The sequence below is a fragment of the Corylus avellana genome, chromosome 2 (genome assembly GCF_965113065.1).
Source record: "Corylus avellana chromosome 2, dhCorAvel1.hap1.2, whole genome shotgun sequence".
NCBI classification, from domain to species: Eukaryota; Viridiplantae; Streptophyta; class Magnoliopsida; order Fagales; family Betulaceae; genus Corylus; species Corylus avellana.
In genome coordinates this window covers 20,231,434-20,253,524 of record NC_142491.1, presented here as the reverse complement: position 1 = coordinate 20,253,524, position 22,091 = coordinate 20,231,434, and the positions used below count along the sequence as shown (strand labels likewise).

The 22,091-nt window shown below is 36.7% G+C and overlaps 2 protein-coding genes across 2 annotated transcripts; both read right to left on the bottom strand.

Moving 5' to 3' along the window:
• Positions 1–2,072: 2,072 nt before the first annotated feature.
• Positions 2,073–7,714, bottom strand: BSK1 (BR-signaling kinase 1). Its single transcript, XM_059573851.2, has 9 exons — positions 7,212–7,714; positions 6,968–7,103; positions 6,137–6,270; positions 5,919–6,024; positions 4,827–4,912; positions 4,049–4,237; positions 3,125–3,289; positions 2,926–3,039; positions 2,073–2,579 (listed from the first exon to the last, which is right to left on the bottom strand). Exons 1-9 carry the CDS (start codon positions 7,530–7,532, stop codon positions 2,325–2,327), a joined length of 1,506 nt encoding a protein of 501 aa, XP_059429834.2. The 5' UTR covers positions 7,533–7,714; the 3' UTR covers positions 2,073–2,324.
• A 3,507-nt stretch (positions 7,715–11,221) lies between these two features.
• On the bottom strand, positions 11,222–16,739 carry LOC132163522 (DNA-directed RNA polymerase subunit beta, putative (DUF630 and DUF632)). The gene is made up of 4 exons (XM_059573840.2): positions 15,091–16,739; positions 14,667–14,881; positions 14,068–14,291; positions 11,222–12,887 (listed from the first exon to the last, which is right to left on the bottom strand). Exons 1-4 carry the CDS (start codon positions 16,397–16,399, stop codon positions 12,134–12,136), a joined length of 2,502 nt encoding a protein of 833 aa, XP_059429823.2. The 5' UTR covers positions 16,400–16,739; the 3' UTR covers positions 11,222–12,133.
• Between the last annotated feature and the right edge of the window lie 5,352 nt (positions 16,740–22,091).

Here is a 22,091-nt window from a genome sequence, read left to right as displayed (position 1 = left end):
TTCTCATGTTCGAAATTGTGCACTTTTTGCCCCCATTAGGATTAGATTTTTGTTATATGTTTGGAAATTTGGAGAAAACATTTTGTTTGGAAGATAGGCAGTGTAGAATCTTGCCACTTGACCAACTCGTTAGTTGAACCTAGCTCCAAAAAATTCCACAATTTTCCAAAAAAAAAAAAAAAAAAAAAATCTCAGATGATTTCATTTTGCTTCTGTCTGTCCCTAAAGAAAGAATCAGTGATCAAATCATTGCGGAAATAGATGATTACTAAAGGACATGGTAAAAGAAAATGATCAGTCTCAGGGGGAGTGTATCGGATGAGGGAATCTAGGTCCTAACATTATAAGGTTTTACTGTGGTTTGAATCAGACTGCTGGTCTTCCTTTACAAAATGTCTGCCTAGATTTACCTTTCATTGATGAAATCTTAGTTAATGGGAGTACTCACACACTACACCATCACATGAGATTTCTGATTATTGCCTACTTGACTGCATTCACAGACCAAGGTTGTGTCATGCATATGGTACATTTACGGTGTAAGTGTAGCTTGTTGATCACTCCAAATTGTTCAGATATTCATACGAGCATGCATGATCTATTGCTTATCTATACAAGTTTTTTTTTGGTGTTTTTTTTTTTTTTTAAAAAAAAAAAAAAAAAAAAAAAAAGAAGAAGGAAAGCTTTTGGATATTCATTGTGCAATACATGAGTCATTGATGTGTTATCATGTGTGTTTATTTAACTTTTAAAGGAGGAGAAACATGCTTTGCATTTCCAGTTTCCTGTTGTTAATTGAGTCATACATTAAGGGGGAGTTTTGCTGATGTTTCTTTATAATCACGCATCATTTTTTTTCTGAGTTTTATTTATGTCTTCTTGTTCCACATATGCCTTGATGTATTTTGTGAAGTGTTTCAGGAAACATGAAGACCTTTCGTCATTCTGTGACAAAAAGGGGGAGTAAATATGGGGAGATGATGGGATTGGCTCGACATTTTGGTTTTGTCACTGAATTGCCAAAGGGGGAGTTTGTTAGTTCTTGTGTTGGCTTAATTCAGTTCCAAAATGCAGATGCTACTGTTCACGGCTCAAACACTGATATAGAATACTTAGAATCCAATCTCCACCGATCATAATGTAGATTCATGTGTTATGAACGTCCCTGCAAAATTTCAGCTCAATCGGACCACAAACGCCTATCGATCGGAGTTGTTGATGAAGACTGGACAGTCCGTGTCCGGACCTCCAGAAGCCGGGTCCGGACCCCATTTCCAGAAACTTGATTTTTCAAGCAGGGTCCGGACCTCAATTCCCCGGGTCCGGACCCCAGTTCCCGAAAGTGCATTTTATGAGGCCTGTCCGGACCTCAGATCTGCAGGGTCCGGACCTGGCTGACTTATTAGGGTTATTTTCTATTTAAACACGATTTTGCTACATTTACAAGTACGTATTTTATTGAGCAAAAATCAGGGTGCTTAGAGAGAGAGAATTTGTTCTAGATTATTGTTGAAGAGAAAATACGTGAAGCCAATCGGAGTTCCGGTGAAAGGAAATCTTTTAGAAGAATCGTGCCAGATGTTCTGGAAAGGGCTACTGAGGTAGAAGTCAAGTGGGTCACTTGTCGTGTGCAAGGAAGAGTCAAAGGTTTTGTTATTCTTCTTGTATTCCTTATTCTTCTATATAGTGAATTAATTTCCTGGGTTTGGCTGCCCCGGAGAAGTTTTACATTTAGAGAGTTCTCTAAATGGTTTCCTCTTCGTAACCAAATTTCTGTGTTCTTGATTGCATATTTCATATCAGTATTTGGTTGATTTTTTTTTAACTGCTAAGTTAGATCTGTTTTCTGGATTTTTTCGGTAAAACTCCTAGACGTGTGAGTAGGTGATAATTAGAGTCGTTTTAGAATTTTCAAGAATATTCCAGAAGTGTTCCTTACACTTCCATAAATCAAAAAGATAACATCCAGGGAACATTTACAGGATCCGCAAAGACAAGAACATTAATAATAATTATCATTTACAAAAGAAATGAGAGAGAGAGAGAGAGAGAGAGAGATCCAGGCCAATGGGTTAATGTCAGAAATACTCTCATTTTTATAGTAGGCCTTAAAACCAGTGGCACTAAACAAAGATGAAAAGCTGCATTAATATGTCACATACAAGTTGCTAGAACTTCAGGCGCCAACCATGCACATTTTTAATTACATTTTCACTTTAGAATACAATATTGATTCCCAGCTCAATTTTTGTACAGATTAGGGTAGCCTCAACAACAATGGGTAGTGATGAATGGATTTATTACTCTCATTACAGGGTTGACTTTTATGATGCTCTCCCACCTCGTTGTCTCTTTTCTTCTAGTGTAGCTGCTTCATTTAACATGTCAGCAGCATCCTTGTGCATGTCCAGCTTGGCAAGAGCAACTGACTGCATGTAGAAAGCTGTGGGCCAGTCCGGATACACGCATTGTGCTTGCATCGCATCTCGAAGGGCGGCGTCTGGTTGATCACATAACAGATAGCATAGACTGCGCCTAGCAAAAACAGTTGGAGAGACCATGGTTCCAACATCTATGAACTGCAAAAGAAACAGAGTAAGAGGAACAGAAAGCAAACATCAAACCCTAGTTCTAATCACGTGTGAATGGTGCAATTGATTAATTCATTGAGTCCATAGTTGATAATAATGACGAGAGCGGGTGACTAACATAATTTATTGGGTTGGATTAAATGATATTCTATCATGCCGCTATGTCAAAGGCCTCGCAAATAGACTCTCAAGGTATCAACCCTTAACTCCCAACACAACCTATTAGCAGAAATCTCCAATCCAAACTTGAGTAAATTCAGCACACAATTTCATTGTATAATCACAGCTCAAAAGTCTTATAAATTCGTTTGGCATAAGAAATGCAAAATTATACCTGGGAATAACAGTCAATGGCAGTTTTGAAATCTTTGTCACGGAATGCATAGTCCCCACGCTTCCTTGCCTCCAGCATATCTCTCATCTGTTGGGTCCACTCTTGGAAAGATAACTGAATCAATCCAAAATCAAATAAAACTATTAGCATCAAGCATGAGAATAGTGATATGCAAGACCCACTTTTACAAGCCAATTACCTCATTAGTTCCTTCATCATCTCTGTAGTGAGTCATAACCAAGATCTGATGGATAGCTGTGAGGTCCATCCTTGAACAGGCCTCACCCATTGCTGAAAGAGGGCGCTGCGGGGTTGATGGGGCTTCCTCATGCTTTGGAATTCCAAGCATGACATAAGATGGAACCTGCGACCCAGAATAATGGTAATCAGGTCTTTTACAAAAAGCACAGCTCCTTTGATCCTCTAGAGACCACTGCCGCTGGGTATTGGTGAGCAGTCTTTAGCTACCTTATAAAACACTGAAGCACTCAACAACAATAATAACAACAACAACAACAAAAATTCTCAGATGCTTCAGGCGAATACTCTCAAGTAGGTTGAAGGCACTAGCCAAGCAAAGGGAGGCTGAATGCAAGTACTTTCATGCAAATTAAAAAAGCGCTTTTGAGCATTATTTTTCAATTTCACTGTGTCAACCTCACAAAGTTTACTATTCATCTTAAAGAAAAATGTACAAGGCACAAAGAGCAAACTTAATCAGGTATATTGACTTACATTGATGCTAGAGCTTTGAAGTTCTAACATATGAAGATGTTGCTCAAATTGATGTTTATCATGAGAGTTCATCATCTTAAAGAAACTTGATACAATCAAGGAAGCCACCCACAGCATTCAATACAGTTTGTGTTTGCATACATTTCTATCATTGTAACATAGAACATAAAGCAATTCCTATTTGTGTCCAGCCACATTGATCAGTCAAGAAATTGTAGAAAAAAGGTTATACAATTCTAAACAAAAGAGAACATATAATATCACACGTCCAAAAATCAATTTAAAAAAGGATTACATTCATAAATTCACATAGGAACTATAGCTGGAATGGACGATACTTAGAACTGCTTGAAGTATTGAATAAAGTATTAAAAGCAAAGTTCCTTACATCAGGTTTGGTTTGCAGTTGAGAAAGTGTTGCAACAAGATCCTTTGTGTTAGGTCGCTCCCTAGGTTCATATTGCAAACACCGAGATGCAAGACCAACCACCACTGTTGCTTCTTCCATAGAAAATTTTCCCTCCAAATGTGAATCCATCAAGAGAATGATATTTTTTCCCCGTATCATGTCAAGAGCCTACACATAAATATCAAATTAATACCAGAGCATGTTCCTGTATAAATTAAACAACACTAAATAAATTTCATCATATCTAACATACAATCATCTCAAATCTTAAGTGCAAAATTCAAAAATTCAAGGCTAGTTTTTAACCATGTAGTTGGTATCTATTAATTTCTAATAGAAAGATAATGCACACACCATTCAATGAGGAAAATGTTAACACATTAAGCATGGTTTTCCATTGATAAAAGGCTTTTTTAAAGTGTTTTTGAATTGCACGACACCACAGTAATGGGTTGATTATGTCTGTTTAGGATGTGGCAAAAGAAGCAAATTTATTGTTGAAAACAGGCAAGAGTTCCAGAATTGTATAAGCTGAGTGGTTACAAAAGACAAACTGCTGTTAAAATCCAAAATATTGGAGACTAGAACGCAAAGAACTAAAAATTTCATTTCCTGCATATTATAGTCCATTTAGACAACTTTGAGATGCCAATTTGAGTGATACTCTCCACAACAACCATAACTTCATAGACTGTATTGAAGGAATAAGCATACATACGAAATATGCATATCACCCATAACAACAAAAACCACTTACATGACTTGGGGGGATGTGTTTTCCACTAAGCAGATCCAGAAGAACAGTGCCAAAGCTATAAATAACACTTTCAGGGGTGACCCTTCCTAAAATATACAAATTACGGCAATTACTAAGTCAAGTTTATACAAGAAAAACTGTCATGCAATTCAAAACAAGCAAAAAAAAATCGTAATTCATATAACATATCTCTCTATAAACAGCTTTATTTGCATTGTAAATCAGACATCACAATTTTTTCAGCAATCTACAAATAGAAAAAGAAACATAGTTAACAAAAGTGAACCACAAACATAAAGTAGAACCATTGTGTGCCCAAGAATATAGAGATGATACTCATTGCTACCATTCACCAACTGATAAAAAAGGTGGTGGGCATTGGAAAAATCGTGTCTTTTTATGTGAAGTTCAAAAAGACCAAAAGATAATGTGAAGTTCAAACCTGAATCAAACTAGAATTTACTATAATATAGTCAATTGTTAAGGCTATATGACTAAAGCATATACTGCAAAGTTCCTCAAGATGGACAATAGCTTTAGTAGAAACAGAAAATCCACTCTATGGTGACTCCTAACATTTAATCACATAGACTCTCGGACAAATTGCCCCCCATCTCTGACCAGTATGATGCTCACATTTGCGTATTTGAGAATCATCAGTTGGCACATTAGAATTGACCGTACAGAATTAAGATGGCAGAATAAATACTGGCACGTTGCCACTGTATTAGCATATTTGACCATTCCTAGTTAGGGCCTTACGTACAATAGCAAAAAACTGGAAAGCTTTCAAAATGTAGATGGGCAACTGGGAAAGAACTCATCAATTCATGCAAAATAATTCTAGCATGTCACAGATGAAAGTGCATATCATCTAAAGATCTATCTATTCCCTAACTTCTATTTTCTCATCAATAACTGGTTCTGAATTCAAATAATGGGCGAGTCCCATGCATAAGCGGCAAAGATCAGCCCTTGGAGAAAAGATAAACTAACAATGCAATGGGGAAAATATGCAATCCTCTAACATGTGAAGAAGTAGAATGTTAATAATCAAACATAAAATGATATACAGAGTGAAGAAGTTATTACCATTTCTTAAATACTCAGGAGGTGTGTAGGCAAGGTTGGTGCTATAACTTTTCCCATCCCTACTATTCTTCATCAAGCCAAAACATGAAAGTCGGGGATCACCATCCTACAAATCCATTCAAATATAAGACATTACTCTTAATGATACTGAATGTTGAATAATAACTACGACTAGTCTATGTAAGAAAAATAAAAATAAAAATTTGTGAAGGCAATACCTCATCAAAGAGAACCCTATAAGCATTCAAATCATGGTATAATGGACGGCCCTCAGTACTGCAGTAATCCAAGGCTTCAGCAATATAAAGCGCTACTCTTGAACGCATGGCCCATTCAATGGTTTGATTTTCCCCTGTCAAGAATGAACAAATTCCAAGACTGAAGAACGAAAATTCTCAATATGAAATATGGTAGCTATAGCAATGCACATGCATCCCATACATGAAATTCAAGGAAAAACAATATAAAGAGAAAAACACCATAGAATACAACAAAATACACTCAGTTTGGAACAATTAATGAAAATAATGAAAAGTGATGTAGACAGTTATAAACTACAAGCATAGCTTCCAAAGAAATTGACATTATGAAGCCAAGTTCAGTTGGACTCATTCAATTCAATAAAGACAGACTGAATCTATATATGCATACTCATTTACTACAACTGTAAAACAACCCCACCAGTACGACTGAATGCAAATCAAAGCAAAACATTCTATACTGACACAGCAATTCAAAGTCAAAACTTGAAGAAGACAACACTGCAACACCATTAACCTCGGTGCAGAGAGAAGAGAAATGCAATTATTAAAATTTGACAAAACCCAACCACCACACCTTAAATAGTAAACCAATGTCAACTTTGAAGTCAATGCCGGGTATGTCAAAGATTCGAGGAAGCCATTAAACACGAAAGACAAGTTTAGAGACCATACAAACCAAAACAAACTAAGAAGCTAATAGAAAGACATTCTTGGGTAAACTAGTCGGCAGTGAAAACAACAAATCAATAACCAGAAAGAAGAAACCAAGCTAGAAATCACACATACAGTGAAACAAATGCTTGGCAAGAGTATCATTAGGCATGAACTCAGCAACCAGCAGCCTCTCATCTCCATCGCAGCAGTACCCAATCAGATTGGCCAGCCTCCGATGCCTCAACTTCCCAACTCCCCAAGCCTCCTCCTACAACACCCAAAACACAAAATTTCGCACATAACCCAACTTTCCTCAGTATCTACACAAAACCCAAATGAACAAAATGAAAGCGAAAGCAAAAGCACAGAGCTTTACCGCAAACTGTTTGGGGTCCGGCCAAGCCAACTTGGTGAACTTCTTCACCGCAATCCATCGACGGTTGTGGAGGCGGCCCTTGTAGACGAGATTGGGAGCCTTCTCCCCGCTCTCTGAGACGATGAAGTCTGAGCTAAAGTTATTGGTGGCGGCCTTGAGGTCCGAGAAGGAGAACTCAGAGAAGGATGAGACTACTGCTCCCCCGGCAGATACCGGGTCGGCTCCAATGGAAGGTGGGTGGGTCTGGGTTTGGAGCTGGGCTTGTTGCTGCTCTTTTTCTGGGTGCGTCTCTGTCAGAAAGGAGGACTCACAGCAACCCATGACTCAGTTTTTGGTCTTCTCTGAGCAAAGCTTTGTGGTTAGAGGAGTCGAGAAAACATGGGGCAGTGTGGATTTAGATTTTAGAGAGATGGGTTTGTTTTGTTTTTGTTTGGTTTCCTTTTCTCTTTCAGTGTCCCTGTACAATTTGGTAGTGGGGTTCTTTTTCTCCCTCCTTTCTTCTCTCTTTCTCTTCTTCTTTCTCGTGTTGTCTGTTTGAGTGTATTTATATACATACATAGAACATAGAACATAGAGCATAGCGAGTTAATCATCTAGTTTAATTAGTTAATCATCTAGTTTATCTATAGGTGGTTAAGTAAACATAGGGGTGAGCCAAGCTCTTCCCCCAATTACCTTTTGCCACATCACCATGATTAAGGACATAGAAGAGTATTTTAGGGCTGTAAAATGGATGACATGCCATGACTTTTACATTGTTTATGGTAACACATGAAGAAAATATCCTTTTTGTTTGCTCCTACCAAAAACAGGCTTATTAATTCTTTCCTAAATTTTTTTATATGGTACTACAATTTGTTAATGATATTTGGATAGCATTTTTTGTTTTCTGTTTAAAAAAATTATTTTGATGTGGCATAAACGTGAAAACTGCTTCTTCTTTTTTTATGTTTTTGTTTTAAACATTTACTTTAATCTCATATATATGACGTGGTATTGCTCATTAGCCCATGGATCAGTTCTTTAAAAAAAAAAAAACAACGATAAGATAGGGTTGGGATGACTGAAGAGTGTGAGTATTTAGCATTTTTCTTGAAAATACAAATCTTGGTTTGGAATTAAAAGATTTTTTTAGGTAACTCTATGTCCCACTTTGGAGACTAATTTGGTGGTTTTGATTGTTAACAAAGTTAAAGATAAATTTGAAAATCCATTGAACCTCTTATTGTTGGCAAAGGTTAGATATGTTCCTATCTTTGGCATAATATTGAAAAATTGCCTAGTGGCTTGTATGTTTAAGTAATGATTAGTATTGTGAGAGACATAAAGAGGAGAGCATCGTGTCTTTATTGGTATGCTTGACCCCAAAATTTGAGTTTACGTAAAAAGCAAAAAATAGAAACAAGTGAGCTTCATTTTTCTACGTGAAAAAGGCAAATGATTTTGAGTTTTTTTTTTTTTTTTTTTTTGTAATTAAATTGCTTTTATCATAGGATACCCAAACGTGTCATGGGATTGTTGGATTTGTTTTTTGTTCTTTAGTGAGTATCTTGACCCCTATTAGACGTAATTTGATTGAAGGCATATATTCTATGGTCTCTTCCAATGGGTGCCCTATTTTCTTTTTGTCACAATACAAGATGTGCCACTTCTCATTATCCTTTTTTTTTTTAATTATTATTTTTTTTCCTTGGCATCAACAAAAAAAGATTCATGGTAGGCACCATTGAATGAAAAAAAAAAAAAAAGTTAAAAAAAAAAAATTAAAAAAGTAAGAAAAATTAAGAAAAAAAAATATGAAGAGAATGAGGATTTGGTCCATTTGTGACTTCTGTAGTGGCTGCTAAAGAAATCTTGTCTTCCAACTTTTAGCACCTTCTACTTGGTTTAAAAGTAAGAATATAATGCAGCTCATAGATAGAATCATCATTTGGAGATGGAAAGGCCAATAACAAATTATACGACGGATCCTGACAATTAACCTTAAACGAACTTAATAAGAAATCAGTAGGTTAGAATTGAGAAATTTGTTATGTTTAATTAAATTGGTCGGGTTATTGCTAACCCACGTACATAATTGTATACATTTATCTCGACATGACTCAAACCTAACAAGAGAACAAAAAATGAAAATGCTTTCATTTTAGACATGCGTATTAAAATATTAATTAAATAATTAAATTTATCAATTTCTATCTGCTTAAACTTTTAGGAAAAAATTATAATTTAACATGGTATCAAAGTCAGAGGTTCTGATTTTGAATATTGACTCTGGCATTTATTTCTCATTTCAATTAAATATTTCACATCAAAAGTAGTGATTTAACACTGTGGGTAGTCCATCTAGAGGAATTACTAACAATCAGATTAGCATTTCGAAGAATTTTATGAAATGACCAAATTGGAATAGACAGCAAACCTAATTAAATGAATGCAAACTTGATGGTACAAAGTCGTGTAGAGAATGAATACATGCCGACCAAGCTTTAGAGATGAGCATGCATGATGCATGTATATATATATATTTGAGTGGGATTTGATGTTAACTCTTCTTAGACTTTCTCTCATATGTAAGCATATCTATAATAGCTCTCAAGGCAGAGGAGAAAACTTTAGCCGTAAAGGAGCATTGAATTCATACAATTAAGTACGGCTTTTGGGCAAGTATTAGTCAATTTCCGAAACTCACATCAATAATTGCATAAGCTTGACAAGGATTTTCACTTGGGTAGCAATTAGCAAATTTCGTCATTAAATACTGAAATATGGCTTATTTTAGACGCTTAAATACAATGAACAGCTGAGATTTATGAATTTGAGAATCTCAAATTTAGAGAAAATTCTAGTGAATCTCAATCTTTCCCACTAACTTTAAAGCCCAATCAAGCGAGACCCACGCACTTGATCACATGTGTCACACCATCCAACCGTATTCAAATTCCGCTCATCCTTTTGAAAGCTCATTCTTACTTCTTTTGTCGAGAACTGCAGCATGTTCTTTTATTCAAGGACGCATAATGTGTGATATTTATTAAACCTCTCATCATAGTCAAGACACATTTATTCTTAGCGATCCAACCATAGACTGCTTCATAAACTGCCATCAAGACAATCATTTCGCAATTGTATAATTTTGAATCTATTTCCCATTTTAATCTTTATTTCTTACGTTGTTATGTTTGTATTGAAGTACTTGTTGGGTCTCCTACCACCTTCTAATTCTATTGTAACTCTTTTCTATTAGTATTATTGTTATGTTGGGAAAAAAAAAATAGTTGGCAGACTTAACTCAAACTGAGCACAAAAAACTTCTTAGAGAATTTTTCTCTCCAGCGACAACTTCTCCTACAAGTCATCCATTTCTGCTCTGTTTGAGAAGGATGGAACGAACGTTCTTCCCTCCTCCTTCATGAAGTTGCTTCCTTCTTTTTTTTTTTTTTTTTTTTTTTTTAAATTGAATAAGGAAAGGACTACAAGAAAGGGCTACATGAAGTTGCTTCCTTCTTATATTGTCTATCTAGAGCCTTTCACCTCTTATGACACTTTTATCCATCGCCTCTGACAATCTATTACCATTCCTCTCAAAATCGTAGCCTGAACCCCTCAACCACCGCCTTGTCACCTCCTCCCCCGAGAACTGCCTTGGTTTTCAGATTCATTTTTTCACAAAACTCGATCTGTCATCTTCCGCCTACTTATGTGCCTCACCACAACCTTCACCAGCCTCCAGCTCACGCACCCCGCGTTTCCGCCGCCCGCTGGTACTACGGATTTTGATTTTCTGGGTTTTGTGATTTAATTAAATTATGTTCTCTGTATTTCTGTTGTGTTGTTTTCTTTGAGTTCAATCATTCTTATCGATGTTCGTTGTTGTTGGAGGGAGTTCAGGTCGAGTTGAAGGACAGTTTTGTTATAAATAAAAAATAAAAAATAAAAAAAACGGAGGGGGGGGGGGGGGGGGGGGGGGGGGTTGCATCTATAGTCTCCAATCAGCTGCATCAATCTCATCCTCAAAGAAAATTCATTTGGCTACCGCTCTTTATTGAAGGTGCTTGCAGTTTACTCGGTTTCAAAAGTTATCTATACAATAAATTACTATAAAAGGAAAATATAAAGAAAAATAAAATAAAATAAAAAAATTGATTTACCAAACAAGGTGTGCTATTGCTTGGGCTTATCCGTGACTTGCGTCACCTTGAACAGCCCGATTGCCTATGCTTACACTTAAATCTTAATCCTCATGCAAAACTAGAGGGAGATCTGCCCTGCCTCTGCTTGTCCCAAGTAACCACAAAATCAAGCCTTCGAACATGTCTACATGAAAAGCTGATACACAATGGAAAATTGCTCGTAGGATGCTTAAAGATGAAGAATTCCACCTCCACCTCCACCTCCACTACTTGTTGCTGTACATAAAGCAGTGAGAATAATAGCTCATAACAAAATCCTATGAGCAAACACAGATTCAGTAGGCTTTGCACCCAGTTGGGGCGGCAGCAGCAGCAGCTTTGGCAGACTTGTGTTGTCTTAACAACTGCAGTGGCTCGAGGCTCAAGGCTCAAGTTGGTTTCTAATCAGCACAAACTTCCCCTTGTCCCTTGTATCTGGCCCATTTTCACTTGTCAAGTCACCCAATTGCCCTGGTTGGCTAACTATGATTAAAACAGCTGGTATTGGATCCGGGTGGGCTCGTGTTTGATTAGCTAGTTGGTGAGGTAATAGCTTACTGAAGCGATGACATGAACTACCAACCAAAGCAATCCAGTACAGGCCGCAACAAATGGAGTAAATGATATCCAAAGAGAATAGCACCAATTCATTGACTCCATATGTTAAATCCCTCAAATATCCTGGGCCAGCTTGCAGTAGGTGATGAACCAAATTACAGAGTGCAAAAAAGCATCGACACTTGTACTAACTACTCAGCCCTGTGAAGCTCTTTCACGCTCCTGGAGAAGCCTTTTCTTTTCTTCTTCACTACGTGCCAAAAGCTCCTCATAAGCTTTCATGGAGTCAGCCGTGAATTTCTCCATGGCCTCAAAAATGAGCTGCAGACTTGACTGTAGACTACGATTGCGAGTATCACTCTGATATACAATCTGTCCGACCGAGAGATTTTCACCATCCCCAGAGACCAGAACCACTTTCTTATCTAATGCCCGAACCTCCTTCTGTAACTTTTGGTCCTCTTTATCTAAATTTCTTACTATCCTTTCCAGATCCTTGTTTGCCAACATCCTCTGGTGCATTTCTAGCTTGTCTTGTTCCCAGATCTGAAGCACACTCTTGGTAAAAATATGCATAGAGTCAACCACTGGCTTTTCGGATATTCTCTCCAAAGCTTGTGACCACTGGTTACAGATTACAAACACAGGCGGTGCACCAACTCTACTAGGTGAAAAAGGAGGTAACCCATCCTCTGTTTCCTCAGGTTCATACAGAAGACATTTCAGAAGCCAATTATTCAAGGCTCTCACATATCCCTTCTGGGCACCTACCCAACTAGAGAATGTGTCAGTCCACCTAATAAGCTCACGCTCAAGCTCCAAAGTGGCTCCAATATGAGCATCACTAAGCTTCTTGCCTGATCCAATCGGACCTAAACCTTTGGCTTCTCTGATTGCTTGGCACTGAATATGATGGCATTCAAGCATGCATTTCCACATTCTGGTCAACCTAAAGGAAAAGTATTCCAGATTAACCACCATCAAGGCAAAGTATAAGCATTAACCATAACTACATGCACAAGGTTGTCAGTCACAATATTCCAAACTATCAACCATTAGGAAATGAAACACATGAAGATATATAAGAACATAGATATAAGCAAAGCCAACGATGACATTGGTGCCAACTTCTAATGACAAAAAGAACCCTAATATGGATTCCAACTGACGTGGTTTCCTCGACTTCCCTAACCAACACATATTTTCTTCTCACAGTTAGTAGTGTACACCCATCACTTTCTTTGGCCTCTTCAATCCCAACCAGAGTAAGATCTCACCAAATTACATTATCCCAACTCTTCTCCCATATTTTGAATGATCAAGTATTAGGTAACTCATCCAAAACTACCAGAAATGATATGCAATTATAATCTTCTTAGAGAACTTTCCTCAAAATTATTCTATAGGCGTGTATGTACATTCATTAACTAGCTCAACTACTGGCCATCTATCTTTGTCAAAGGAAACCAATAAGCAAAAGAAATAAAAAAAATATAAAACTGACTTCCAAGATCCCAACTAGCTGCTAGTACTTGTTACTAAGCCTACAATTCATCTGTTTTGCTCTTATTTCTTTCTATGCTTATGCATGAAACCATTCTTAACCATAGCTTTAAGTAACTATGTGACAGGTAATAGAAAGGTCTCATAACATCAGAAGATCCCAAGCCACACAAAATCCTACCCAGGCAATGGAGCAAAATATAACCAGCATGTCAAATATCAAGGACTAGCACTACACCAAATTTAGAATATCAATAATATTTCTCTCGTCTTTTTTAATAAATCACACACACCCTATGGGTTGGAAACAATCAAAGGAGAAGAGTTGACATTTGAGCTTCAGAATATCAGTAAGATACCATAACAATCAAAGAGTGATTTATCAAATTTGACAATAAAAATTGGAAACAAAGCCAAAGTGAGAGCAATGCGCTACTGATAATAACAATAACAACAAAAACATAATAAAGACAAGCATCCATAAAAGCAATCAAATCATGTCAAACTCATAGGTATAGCTTGAAGTTTGAAAAAAGACACCAGCAAGAGTGGCATAAGGACCTAAACAAAAAAGAGAGATAAGAAAAGTTGCAAAAAGCAAGTAGAAGATTCATAGATCCACATACCCTATAATTAATTCATTTAGTTGTGGCCACAGCTCTTCATCCCTAATCTTGTTTATTGTCACAGATATCTTGTCAACAACCTGAATTGCCATTCCTATTTTTGTGGACAGACTCCTTATTAAAACACGAGTGGCATCAACTTTGTGAAAGTCAGCACCCCTTTGGTCTAAGCGCTTCAGCTTATCTACATTTCTGTCATGGACTACCCGCATTTTTTCCTCAGCCTGCAAAACAACACAATGTAAACAACTCAGTGAAAAATATAAAAGACAAGATTAGGACAAGCAGAAATTTCGAGCATAAGCAATGTGTTATTGATAAAAACCACCAAAAGGGTCAGAACTTATGTATTTGGTTAATGCATTTTGTGGGGTATTCGTTTTAGATTTGAAAAAATTGTTATAATGTGACATAAAGGTGAAAACAATTTTTGTGTTTTTAGGAGAGTTTTGTTAATATTTATTTTGGGAAGAGAAAATAAAAGATAGAAAACAAAAATTTTATCAAACAGAGCCGGTACTCGATTTATCTACGAAACACATGGGAGGACTACATACCGATGCCAACTTAATAACAGAGTTCAACATGATACTGCATACCTTAACTTCGTTATAGAGTTTCTTCTCCCAAAGATATAGTTTATGTAAGGTAGACGAAAGCTTTCTAGATCTCAAACCCACCACATCTTCATCCATGTCCAACTGAGCGGGACCGGCCTTGTCAGCAGAGGACGACTCCGCACCCTTAGAAGTAGAAGGCTGTGAGGATACCACCGGCAACGAGGGAGAAACAACGTTGAACATCTTGGAAGAAACTGCTCAAAAAAGATCCATCAAACTGACGGTTTAAATAGAAACTAAACAAAATACAAATCACTCAAACTGAACATACTAAAAGCCTATTCCATACATAAAGAGAGCATTTTTGTTCATGATCCTTAATTCGACATCAAAATCAGGAACCAATTTACAGATCAGGCGAGATCAAATAAGAATTTGACAAGCGAAAAATCCAATGGGGTACCTTGATAAACGCCATGTTTACGGTTATAAGGAAGCTTTCCCACCTCAAGAATTTGCGCAATCTCAGTCCCGGACTGGGAAGCTCTCTCAAACTGAACCTCAATCTCCTTTACCACCTGAAACACACTCCGCGATCCCTTAAACACGGCCCTACTCTCCTCCCCTCTCTCGTCATTACCAACAACTTTCTTCTCCACCACATGCACCTCATACTCCATCCCATCACTCTCCAGCGCAGCACTCGGCCTCGACTCGTAGAGCGACGCCGAGGCCTCACTGTCGTCCACCACAGCCTTGGAATGATTCGCACCACCAGCGCTCTTACCACCATCAGCAATAAACTTCTGATCCCCATGAACCTCCTTCACCACTTCATCCTCGTCTTCCAAGTCCGGAATCCCCTCCTCGTCCCTCAGCTCCTTCGAGTCCCTGCTCGGCGTAAACGCCGCCGCGTAGTATCCATCATAACTCTCAAAAGGGTTGAAGAAATCCCACGCCGAAGCCCTAGGCGGCGAGGGTGGAGGCGGCGGTGGCTTCTTCGACGAAGTCTCTGCGACCTGATTCGGCGAATTCCCATAGTACCCACCACCACCACCACCACCACCGCCACCGCCACCATAATTACCGTAATTGGAATTGGAAGGAGCACCCCCATAATACGAAGAATAAGGAGCAGGACTAAGACCAGGATTACTATTTCCATAATAAGGATAAGAATAACCACCGTAACCCGAAGAAGAAGATTCGCCCATATACACCGTCTCTGGACTCGCCGGCCTCTGCTCGTACACCACCGAAGGCGGCGTCGCTTTGTTCTTCATGTAATTCATGTGCATAAACCCACCTCCACCAAGACCATCACCTGGGTACAAACTTTGAAACTGAAACGAACCCGGCTCTTCATTTTGACCCATATTTCTATTCGTATTCGTATCCATGTACTCAATATGGTGAAGAGGCGAGGCGTCACCAGAGAGGTGGTGGTCGTGGAGCGAACCCGAATCGTCATCGTCGGAGTCCGACCCGGAGTTGAAATTGAGGTGACCCGAGTCTTCGCGAACAACAACCGGGTCGCCCTTCTTGTGGGTCTTCGGATTGGGCTCTGGGGATTCCGGCAGACCGGAAGTAGTGAGGTCTTGCTCGATGAAGCGGTGGAGGGAGTGACCGATTCCTTGGAGGGAGTGAATGTAAGCATAGTGGGACTCGGCGAGCTTGTAGCGCTGACGGATCGCCTCGTCCAGGTGGGTCAGTCTCTCCCGGCACAGCGCCACCGCCGGCAGATCGTCCACCTTGGAGTTCGAACACCCCATTCGAAACTCTCAAAACCCTCAACACAAACCAAAAAAAAAAAAAAAAACCAAAAAAAAAGTACAAAAACCAAGAAATGAAAGCTCTTTTGTTATAGAGTTAATAGACAGAATGGCATGCTGACGTTGATTTTGAGTGCGATAGTTAAACCATGCGTTTGTTTCTCAGGAAAATTGAAAACTAGGGTTTGTGGAGAGGAAGAAGGAGATAAGGAAAGGAAAGAAAAAGAAAGGAAAAGACAGAGAGGGAATCTTTGCCAGCGCGGAGATTGTCGTCGGCTTGTAGCAGCAGAGAGAGTGAGTGAACATGAAAGAGAGAGAGAGAGAGAGCGTTGTGTGGGCGTCGGTGTAAATACGTTTAACTTTTCTCAAGTGAGGGTGTACTTTTATTTTTTTAAATAAACAAAATTAATTAGTTTCCACAGGATCGAAGGAAATTGAATTTGGAAAGGGTACCTAAATTATTCTATTTGGAAGAGCTGAGACTTTTGAAGACTTGGACTGGGGCGAGGGGGGGTGTTTGGTTTGACGGAAAGTTTGACGCTTGTTGCCGCCAGCGCTTGCAGAATTTTCTACTGGCGTTCTTACACAATTGCCCTCTGTTGATTTTGGGGTTTTCTTTAATTTAGAGGTGGCCATTTTGTAAATTTTGTGTTTCAGTTCATCTTCGCTTCTTTTTAACTGTCAGTTCAATTGTCCCGCATTGAGTTTGAATTTTGTCGAGATATTTGTATAAAATTATATAAAAATTTATTTAAGATTGTATTTGAAAAATAAATTTTTTAAGTCAAAAAATTTAAAAATAGACAAAACGTACTTTTAACAAAAGCTTAAAAATGAAGTTTTTGTCTAAAAACTCTTTTTTTACTTAAAAGCTCTATTTCTCAAACATGCTCTTAAGTTTTTGTCAAAAGTGCGCTTTAACCATTTTTAAGCTTTTTAGACCCTTAAAAGCGCTTTTTAATTTTTTTTACCCAACAGAATATTTTTTTTCTTCGAACGGATTTTTCGAGTATTAAAAGTACTTTTAGTCTCTCAAACGCAATCTCAAACAGGCCTTAAGTAAATCTTAACTTAGCATATTTAATTAAACGGCCAGACCCATCAATTATAACATGCTAATTTTTTATTAAATTTGTGTCGAATTTACGAATCGTATCAAAAATTATCAATCCTAATTTTCTTTTATATTATTGTTAGTTATTTTATTTCTCTGCAATAGCATTGTCATTGACCAAACTTTTGGGGTCTTAATTGAGCATGGCATATTCCTGCAGTTAAACCTGTTATTTTCTCTTGAATTCCATTACAAATGATGCTCCCACAATGCCAGGAAATGCATGATGGGCCATGCTTTTTTAGCCTTTGGGGTATATGACATTTCACATGCCTGGAGATTTTGTAACTGACCAACTTTTTGAGTCTCCTTTCGGGAATGGGGATGAGTTTTTCTTGCATTTATATTCTCTTGAATGGATTGTTTTTTTTTTTTTTTTTTTTTTTTTCTCCTTTAACTATGAACAAAGGCCCTTGTTGTTGCTTGGAAATTCTATGATGGACCAAACTTTTTGACTTTTTGGAGTATGAAATTTCCTTGCACAAAACTAATTTTCTCTCTTTGAATTATTCGTTAATTAACAAAACTCTCTTTGTTAATTAGATTTCGAAATGGAATATTACCGCTTATAATGTCCATGATACTCTTTTATCCAAATTTCTTTCGTAAATATTTGGAACGTCATCTTTGACAACAGATGTATCACCATATTTGCTTCCCTTCTTATATGCTCCACAAGCCAAGACCGAAAACTATACAAAACATTATTAACGTCCTCAATCAAAGTACCATATATCTGCCACAGTGTGCATTTCATTCTAAAAAGCTTGAACTATCTCTAAAGCATCGCCTTCCAGAATAATTTTTCGTATTCTCACGTATCTGCCAAATAGCACCGCCTATCAAGTTGCATAAGCATCACACAGTAAATTAATTCAATGTGTCTAACACAATTATTATTTTTTTAATTAATAAACTACATTAAAAACAATTAAGTCCAAAACTTTGTTTGTAACTTAATCATTTAATTAAGGCCGCTTGAATGATAATATTTTTTTATATTGCTAATCGCAGGTGCTACATCATCTGACAGTATAATCGAGCAGAAATTTGTACTACTAAATACAAATTATCTTCTCATTACTACCAATAAATTAAATGATGATGATTTTATTATCATATACTACAAATTATATCATAGGACTTTGAATTTATCTCTCATGGAATAACTTCAAGAAGTGCCCATATGCTATCTAGCTACATGGTCAAACAATATTCGAAATTTGCTTTTGTTTTTTGTTTTTGTTTGAATGAGTTGCATGACAACTTCTACAGTCAAACCCGAGCGGCTCAGTCCATTTTGTTTTTTTCTTTTCAAAACAAAATTATTAACAAATAATTTCAACACAAAATATTCTTAAAGTATAGAAATAATTTTCATCTTTATATCACATCAAAACAGGTTTTTAAAATAAAAACAAAAAAAATAAAAATCTCCAGAAGGATGTGTTTTTGTTTGAAAATTCCACTAGCACTCATTACATATATAATTATAATAAGAGAGAGGGAGATTCTTTTGTTTCTTGTAATGCCAAAGGGGGGGATCAAGGACATAAAATAATTTTTGATGTTGATGTAGCACCGAATATTGGATTCTCTTGAACTAAAAAGCAGTTTCTTTTAGAAGTCACTGCAACATCAAATTGGTTGGAGAATATAGCAAAAATTATTCGAAAATGTTTAGATTATACCGTTTTTACTATAACTCCTTATAAATTCACTTGACCATCTACATTTTATAAAATGGGTATCAACTTAATTGTTACGTAACGGTTCATATTTTAATAACTGACGTAATAAGTATCACGTGAAAGATCCCTAATATCACTCAACGTGTTAGGGCGCGTATTTGGAGCTTGAAATGAATGATTATAAAGAAGGGGAAAATGAGAGAAAGAAAGAAACTTGTAAGAAAAGTAGATAAAGGGGAAAAGAAGACAGAGACCATATAACAAGAATTGAAGGACATCAATGGGGCCTTAGAAACATTATATACCCGTACCAATGCATCATAGCAATAAGAATAACTTTTTTGGCTGGGGTAGCAAAGAGAGAATGGGATTTGCTTATTGCTACATTTAACGCACAAACCCTTTAAAAAATTAGAAAATATATATATTAGTTTTTTTTTTTTTTTTTTTTTCTTCTATGCCGTAGAAAGGGAGTAAAAAAATGGTAATAATTTCAATCAAGTTGTGGTGTAAACTGTGTGTATTGCGCCTTTTAATAAGAAGTATACACATGAGCTTAAAACACCAAAAAATAGTATTACTCTTTATACCAAATAATTTTTATTACCTTGACAAAATACATCACAAACAAACTATCCATTGACAAAACAACCGAAGCCATCGTCTTGGTTAGTTTTAAAGACACTGGCCGGTCAGGAGCTTAGAAGTGAATGGGGGGTTTTGTGATGGGCATTGGGTTAAAATGAATGGAAAAGTTTATAAAACTAATTTGAATTAAAGATACGTTGTTTTTATTTCTACTATATATAGTGTTTTTATCTGATGTGTAAATTTTTTATTGAAAACTGTAAAATAAGGTTTAACGCCACATCCTAATAGAAGGAAATCTCAAAAAATATTAATTGAATCTCTGCGAAGAGACTGTACTGCAAGGAAAAAGTAAATGAAGCAGCTAAATTCTCACTACTCTAGTAAAAAAAATACATCCTTCCAAGGAAGCAAAAATGAATTCCAAGAGAAGCTGATTCAGAACCTTGATAAATTGGTTCATTGATATCTTTTTACTTCTGGGAAACATGTTGGTTTTCTTTCAGAGAGATGTCCCTCTCATGTCCAAGTTTTTTTTCTTTCTTTTTCTTTTTCATTTTCCTTTTTTTTTTTTTTTTGGTGGGGGGAGGAGAGGGTTCCAAAATCCAAATTCTCAAACTCAAAGGCAGAGTCATGCTCCCATTTTGCTTCACATTTTCTTTTAAAAAAACTTATTAAGTTAAATATATGTGATTTTTTGTTTAAAAATGAAGATTTGGCCTCTAAAAATAATTAGGCTTAACCCTTTACTGGCCTCTTCAAATGAGAAATCCTAGTTAGGTCAAACTCTATGCCAAAATTGCTTATTTGTGGTCATTGCTGATTGCAAAACAACAAATTATAAAGTTGTTTTCTCTTTCTTTTTTCAGTGAGTAGTTTCTATCCATGGCCCAAAAAGATGTTTCTTCTAAAGAAAAAAAAAAAAAAAAAAAGAAGCTCATAATGGTAACGGTAATTACCACCTCAATTTTGGGTCCATTTAGGAGTGCGTTTTTAAACAAATAATCTATGTTTTTAAACTAAATCGCAATTTTGGAGAATTTGGGATTGAGATTTTAAAAATGCAAATTTTAAAACCATAAAAAAAAATCTGCGATTTCTATAAGCTGACTGGAATGTGCTTATTTGAAGAAGTTTTGGGGAGGTCAAGTGTCACTTTTTAAATAATGGAGGTCAAAGCGCAAATTGATAGATAGTTCAATGGGGTAAAATCTACTTTTCCAATATATATAAGTAGTTGACATTATAAGCCACTTAAAACACGTTATATCACAAGTGTAACATAAGAGTATAATAAATAAGTGTCACGAGTAATATTATTTTATTCTTTTTGACAAGAAAATGAAGAGAAAATTAAAACACAAAAAAATTTATGTAATTTGACAATTAATGCGCGTACGTCCATAATATCGAACGGACACAAATTTTCTTCAAACTGGTTTGAAGGAAATTTCCTTCAACTTATTCTAATGAGTGACAAGTGTCATTCCACATATTTGTATTTCTCAAAAATTAATATTTGGGTTCATAAATTAGTAGAATGACAATAAACGATTCTTAAAATATTAAAAAAAAAAATATGTGAGAGATGACATGTGGCACTTATTAGACTATATTAGAGGAAATTTTCTTAATTTTCAGTTTGAAGAAAATTTATGTTCATATTGAACAACTAATTTTTAGATAAATGCTAGCCACTTGGATGGAATTGTGCCCAATCAATAATATTAGACAATCATGAATATACTATATTGTGAAAATATATAATTTGAACACCTTGATTGTACAATGGTGGTCGTTTGATGAAGATTGAATGGTCATTTGGATGAGTAGAGTGTGTGTGTTTGGACTGACATTGACGGCAAAATCCCATTGTTGGTGGGCAAAAAGACATTGGAGACCGCTCAAACAGCAGAAATAAATGTATCGTACGTGGGAATGCTCAAGCGGTTATTGTTCGACCGCCCAAGGTTTAGAGGATTAAGACGTCAAAAGTCACAATCACCCATTGACCGTCTTTCCTTTCCTTTCCTGCTTATATTTGTATTTTATTTGTATTTGTATAACAATATAACGTCAACAAACGTGTTCGACTGGGGCTCTGTTTTCGGCTCCATACGCCATTGGCGTCTTTCGGCAGCATGCCTTGGACGCATTCTCTTCCAAACCGCGTCCTTCAGATTTTTCTTTTTCCTTTTTTCAAAGCAAGAGAGGAGAGATAGAGGGGAATAACGGCCGGTAACTATTTTATTTACGCGAGAGTCGTTGTAGGCATCTCTTCAAGTCTGACCATATGACC

Coding starts and splice junctions, on each gene's coding strand:
- LOC132163522 (XM_059573840.2), bottom strand. CDS start 16,399: ATGGGGTGTTCGAACTCCAAGGTGGACGATCTGCCGGCGGTGGCGCTG. Junction 14,882..15,090: donor TAAACATGGCGTTTATCAAG/GTACCCCATTGG, acceptor TTTTTTGAGCAG/TTTCTTCCAAGATGTTCAAC. Junction 14,292..14,666: donor AACTCTATAACGAAGTTAAG/GTATGCAGTATC, acceptor GTTGTTTTGCAG/GCTGAGGAAAAAATGCGGGT.
- BSK1 (XM_059573851.2), bottom strand. CDS start 7,532: ATGGGTTGCTGTGAGTCCTCCTTTCTGACAGAGACGCACCCAGAAAAA. Junction 4,913..5,918: donor TCCTGAGTATTTAAGAAATG/GTAATAACTTCT, acceptor TGTATATTTTAG/GAAGGGTCACCCCTGAAAGT. Junction 3,040..3,124: donor ATGATGAAGGAACTAATGAG/GTAATTGGCTTG, acceptor GGATTGATTCAG/TTATCTTTCCAAGAGTGGAC.